At 34.7% G+C, this 6499-nt stretch overlaps 1 protein-coding gene across 1 annotated transcript; it reads right to left on the reverse strand.

Annotated features, from left to right (window-relative positions):
- Nucleotides 1-3993: 3993 nt before the first annotated feature.
- Nucleotides 3994-6233, reverse strand: LOC136810662 (uncharacterized). Its single transcript, XM_067067238.1, has 3 exons — nucleotides 6050-6233; nucleotides 4496-5317; nucleotides 3994-4207 (listed from the first exon to the last, which is right to left on the reverse strand). The coding sequence occupies exons 1-3, from the start codon at nucleotides 6087-6089 to the stop codon at nucleotides 4137-4139; spliced, it is 933 nt and encodes a 310-aa protein (XP_066923339.1). The 5' UTR covers nucleotides 6090-6233; the 3' UTR covers nucleotides 3994-4136.
- Between the last annotated feature and the right edge of the window lie 266 nt (nucleotides 6234-6499).

Consider the following 6499-nt stretch of genomic DNA (forward strand, 5'->3'; position numbering starts at 1 on the left):
GAAACAATATTTGGGATATATTAGGTAATTTTTTTAAAAAACTTAAAAGTGATATCATTTTTCTGAATTTTTCTTTCTTCTCTCGTTTGATTCGTCGATGTTTTTTAATAAAATTTTTTAAGACTTTCCCCTAAAGTCTCTTTTGCCGCCTGTAGATTTATAGAATCACTTCAATCGATAAAGATATTTGAGCTCAAAACAAGGTTTTGGAAATAAGATATGAGGTTAAAAATCCAAACCAAGATTTTATAAATTGATTATATTTTACGAAATTATGCAAAAAGTGATAATTTTCCATAATATTGACATCTGGAATCGGACTGGTAGGATTTCATGCAAGAAATCTAGAATGATTTTTTTTTCTGTTAAAATCTTTCAAATTAATTTTGTTTTTTTTTTACTTTTAATTCTTTACTGTTTTTATAAGACCACCTGATGATGAACGTTAATGAATCTTCAAAATTGTAAAATAATTATTTCATCCAACCATTATTATTATTATTAATTAGAATTTAATTAATGATACAATTTTTGCTCCATTCTTGATATTTTGTATTTGAAGATATTATCTTACACACGATGAATTTTTAACAGGTTTTTTTACTTCTTCTGAATCGAATCTTAAGCTGGGGACCCGAAAAACCTTTCCTCTCAAATAGAAATCCCACCCCTGTCTCGATGATTCGGTGAGAATACTTAAGGAAGTGAGAATACTATCAAAGTTTCGAATGACAATACACTAGGATGGAAAACATCTCCTTTTAATGAGTGGATATTTCAAAAGCTATTGTTTACAGCTAGAAAAATGGATAGGATTTCTCTGACTGGATCGTTCTGTCTCAGTAAATCACATTCTAATTAAATAATTAAATGTCCTGTTTGCTTTGTTGTTGTGATTTTTGGACCTACCCCAGTGGAGGTCCTATAAATTAACCTCTGTTCGTCCGTTCGTCTGTTCGTCTGTTAGTTACCAACTTTTCTCGAGATTGGCCCAATAGTTTTCCTGATTTTTGGCACAATGATGCAAAATGGTAATGCCCAAAATGTGACGGAGCCCGATTTTCGAAAAAATATATATTTGGGCAAATTTGGGCCAAAAACTGCTTAAAAATAGGGTTTTTTGGACTTTGTGCAAAATCCTGTCATTACTTATTTCTAATTTTTTGTACAATGATGCAAAATGACAATACCTAAAATGTGGCGAAGCCCGATTTTCAAAAAACATTTTTTTCCGGCCGAAGATGCCGGAAATATGCCGGAAAAACTGTTTTTTTGGCCTTTTCTCAAGATTTTATCATTGATTTTTTGCTCAAAGATGCGTATTAACAATGCCCAAAACATGGCCGATTTCGATTTTTGAGAAAATTATTTTTCCGGTTGAAAATGCCGGAAATCGCCGTGTTTGCAGATTTTCATTGGATTTTTTCCTTATATTAATTTCTATGTTTTTTCATGGAGGTATAAAGAAACAGGAGAAGTATGCTATTGTAACCAAGCTCGCCCTACGATTAAAAAAGTTACGATGTATGCATGCTCATAATCTCATATATTGTGCATTTTTAATGAGCTCTTTTATCCACGGGTGAAATCCTATTGGCTCATTTAAGCTTTAGAAATTAGATGAGACGAGATTCATTGTTTCTGACATCAGTGTAAGAAAATATTTGGACTAAAAAAAGGCCTGTAAACTTGGCAATCCTTCGTCAAATGATAAGATTTTTCGATCAATGTTTTCCTTAAGGTGAACTCTATTGCTTGATACTTTCCTCCAAAATTCTCCAGCGACTTTATGTCTACACATTGAGTCTGAAATCGTGTGTGCTTATAAAGAACTTTTCATTTTCTGGCTTGAGAAAATATCTTTTCAAAACAAAATTGAACGGATAGCGAAATGGAACATAAACTTGCTTCGTGGACGAATTTTTATCTAATTTTCGTATATTAAAAGGCGAGAATCTTCAATACTGATTATTAGAATGTTCATAGCAAACTCGAGTTCTACTAAAAAGTCTTATTTCATCGGGCGAGCTTAGAATTTCTTTTGATACATTTTATAAAAGAAATCAAAAGACTTTAACGACCAATTACCGACACATTCAACTCCTGTTTTTCTTTATACCTCTATGGTTTTTTACACAAAAACATTATTGATAACAATGCTCACCATCAAGCATGATTCAATTGTCAATAAAACTGATTTTTTCGATGCATTTTCGCTAAACGCTAGTTGCATGTTTTTTATAAGAACAAACTATATAAGAGCATAAGACTTTGATGGCCAAAATATTAAGAACATTTTAAGGCTTCATGGACTCTAAAACGCCCAATTTCTTGGGAAATCGCACAAAAATACTCAGAAAATGGTGAAATTAAAGAACATTGGCTTTAAAAATTATGGATATTCTTATAAAAGAAGTGTATATCTCTTAACGCCGATGAGTGGAAATTGAGATAAAAATGAGAAGCTATTTTAATAGTATTTAGAATTTATTTTGTTTTTATACATAATCAATAAATTACAATTGACTAAGTAAAAAACGAAATAGTTAGGTACAGAAAGATGCTCAAAATTGTATTGATATAGACAGGCAGCTGATACATCAAAAAAAGTGAATCAGTGAAAATTCGAGGGACAAATATTGAGTATTTATTTAGAAATCTTTATAGTTTAGAGAGTCAGAAAAATTTACTCGGCGTGTTTAAAAATCTTTACCGGACGTGTCCGAGAATAATTTATCAATTGATGACGTCACAAGCAAAAGTGAAAAATTGATGTTGCAAAATTTCATTTGAAGCGTTTTTTTATGTAGATTTCAAATCACATCAATCTTAATAAGTAAAAATTTGAATATGAAAAGTTATTGAGGTCCCTAGCTCTTCTATGACGTCATTTTTGAAAAAATGCCTCATTTTATAAGGAATTACGATCTCAATTTTCTCGAGTTAGACTGAGAAATCGAATATACCCGTTTAATTGTCTTCTATATAGTTTTTGACGAGCTTTCGAATGGTGTAAATTGTTTTTCGATTTGATGACGTTGAAATTTGACATTTTTAGGGGGTGAGAGGGTCATGATTGACCAAAATCACATGTCAAATTTAAGTCATAACTTTTGAAATCTAAATTTTTACCTATTGAGACTGATGTGATTTAGAATCTAGGGCGAAAAATGCGTCGAATGGTATATATATCGTTATTATATGCTGAAATCAAATTTTCACTTTTGGTGGTGACGTCATCATTTGACAAATTACTACCGGACATGTCCGTTAAATAAATTTTCGGACGCCGAGTAAAATTTTTAGGATCAGTAGATATATGGGAACAAGAAAAATCAACTCGACGTTTGTCCCAAAGACGTCCAGATTTTAGATGTCGTCAGCTGCCTGTCTAATAGACCTTTTCATAGATTACATCACTTGCCTCGCTTTGAAATTATGGCCATGGTGATTAACTCCCAGCGGATTTTATTAAAACTACTTTCTATTCATAAAAAATCATTGTCTCAAGGGCTATGATCACCATGGCAATCGTTCGAATGCGAGGCAAGTGATGTTTGTGACGTAATTTATGAAAAGGTCTATTGACTCAAAATAACTATTACCGTAGGATGGCTTAATTTTCTCATATCTGGGGAAATATTTCCTGAAGAAACTTTACAACGGAAAAAGATCAACACTCCAGAGTCTGCATTGTCCACGTAGCAATAGAAATATTTTTTCGGGAACGGGAATGCCAGGAACGTTTCCGCGGGGATGAGAAAATTAATATATAATATTGAACGTTCTATCTGTAACTCTGTTCCATGACCAAATCAAGAAAGTCTTTTTTGACGATTCTTACAGATAATACATATACATATATTTTCAACGAGAAAAAAATGTTTGAGAATGCAAAGCTAATTGAACCGTTTTCAAGTATAGAAGTATACCTTCTAAACGGTTTTCCTGGGAACAAAAAGATAACCTCTCCTAAACAACAAAATCATCGTTCCCAAGTAAAACGATTAGCTAGACATTCTAGATACAAATATCTTACAAAAAAATCATAAAACATATTACAAAAAACGAATTATCTTCCTAAATAGCTATAATTTAAACTTCTACTTATAAGTATGGTTGATGTTTGCCATAAATTAATGGTGCTTTTTTGACTTTTTAGCTTTCTTATTCTTCTTCGATTTTTTGGTCTTCTTCTTCAAGAATTCTGGAAATGAAAAAGATTTTGGATTTGACGCTATCATTTATAGAAAACTTTCAAGAACTTAAAAATCAAATGAAAATGCGAAGTACCAATCAGTAAAGATTGCAACCTCGTTCCCTGCGTATTATCAGCTTTTAATATTCTCTGGCGTCAATCAGTAACGTAAATAAAACCTGGGATACACGGGGAAAATTGTAGATGACAATTATTGAAAGTTTGAAGCCTGGGATCATTGTTGATACATAAAAAGTTCATCATAACTGCCTGTTGAGAAACTGTTGAAATACTTACTGGCTTGTTTCTTGTTGTCTTTGTTTTCTTCTGGCTGTTGTGGTTCCGGAGCGGGAGCGGGAGCGGGAGCAGGTGGATCTGTTTGGGCTGGAGCATCAGCAGCTGGTTGTTCGGATGTTTCGGGTTGCTCTGGTGCTGAGTCTTGTTGCTCTGGGACGTCTGGCTGTGCGTCAGGTTGATCTGCCTCTTTTGGTGGTTCGGATGCTTCTGGTTGTTCGGGTGCTGCGTCTGGCTGCTCCGTTTGTTCAGCTTCCTCAGCTGTTTCTGAAGCTTCCGGCGCCTCTGTAGCTTCAGGTGCGTCAGCAGGTTCGGAGGCTTCTGGAGCCTCAGGGGCAGGGGCAGGTGCAGGGGCTGCTAGAGGGTCGGCAGGTGCTTCGGGAGCATCATTTGAAGGTTCAGGAGCATCAGCTACAGGGACAGGATCAGCACCTTTTGGCCATACTGAACTTGGTGGTTTAGGCCAGTAATATGGAAGGTAATCATATCTTTCGAGCCAAGCGACAGGGAATACGTAATTTGGTGGCCATTCCATTGGGGGCCATGGGTAGTCCACAGGCCAATCTGGTGGAGCAGGTGGACCCTGGCAGCAGACACCACCAAGTGGGCAGGGGGTAAGCGCTACAGCACCTACAGTACCATCAGGGCATACAGAGCCAGCAGCAAGACACATGGACCCTGGACCAGCACACAAGGATTTACAACATTTTGGTTTGGCCTTGACGCAGACATCGGTTACTACTTCTTCTTCAACTTCGGCCGGACAGGCGGATCGACAGGCGGAAATAGCACCACCTGCATCGCATGCCTTTGACTGGACATAGGCTAAAATGAAAAAAGAAAGGATGGGTTTAATAGAAAAATATCCATCCATTGGTTATACTGCTACAAAACCAACATAACTATCTGAAGCTTTTACGACATAAGATTTAACCTCTATCTCTTTCGCTTCTTTTCGTTCTTTGTTCTTTTCTAACGACTTTTTTACGATAAGAATTTTCGAAACTTTTTTTTTTTTTTTAAAGGCAATTTGCGCAACTGTAATACATACCTTGCGCGAAGATTTGGCATTTTTGTGAAAGCTCTTAACATTGCTGGGGAATAATTGGCAATTTACAGATAAAATTCTCTAAAAACTGGCATTCTTAGGTTCAGTTGCAAAATTCCATGATGGTGATATTCTTAGCATATTCTTATTTTTTTTGCCAATCTCATGAGATGTCCTGGAGTTTTTATAAGATACTTCACTAATTGGTCATTTAAAGTAATAGAGATGACGCGTTCTTTAGAAAAAGTAACAAAATTGTTTTATTACAGGCTAACGACCAACCAAATCAAGAAAGAGCTTGTATAAAACTCCAGCTTGTCCCAATCTCATCAAGAATATTCTTAAAAAAAACCGTGTAAAAGTATAGTCCCACGCGCAAGCATTTAGAAGGGTTTACCTTATTTGAGAATAAATTATTTTGTCAATATTTATTTTTGAAACATAAAAAGAAGAAATATTGAAAGAAAAGGGAGGTACGAAAGGGAAGATTGATGATAACATTTACTTACAAGTCAGGCCAACAAAAAATAAAACCGATAACAGCCTCATTTCGAAGCCACTCAAATTCCCAAAAATTCAATTCAAATTTACGTGGCTTTCTTTAAGTATATACTGTGAGTAATGCAACTCTTCCTTTTCACTTTTGGTTTTGCGTAATGGTTACTGTAGCGTGGCAGAAATATTGATCTTTCTGTAAAGAACAATTTACAAACATACTAAACGATCAAATTCACGAATTATGCCGAATAAAAACTAGAATGCGAAATATAACCATGCAAACAATAAATATAACAAAAGAAAGAAAGTTGTCTTTTTCACGAACATAATGAACATAATGATTATTCTACTGTAAGTATACGCTGATTATGCATCCCCGCTGATTATGTTCTTATATAGTTTGTTCTTTCAAAAAACGTGTAGGTCAAAGTAATTTTAATGAACTGAAGATGACTGAGTTA

Source organism: Clytia hemisphaerica, unplaced genomic scaffold, assembly GCF_902728285.1.
Source record: "Clytia hemisphaerica strain Z4C2 unplaced genomic scaffold, Clytia hemisphaerica genome assembly, whole genome shotgun sequence".
Taxonomy (NCBI): Eukaryota; Metazoa; Cnidaria; class Hydrozoa; order Leptothecata; family Clytiidae; genus Clytia; species Clytia hemisphaerica.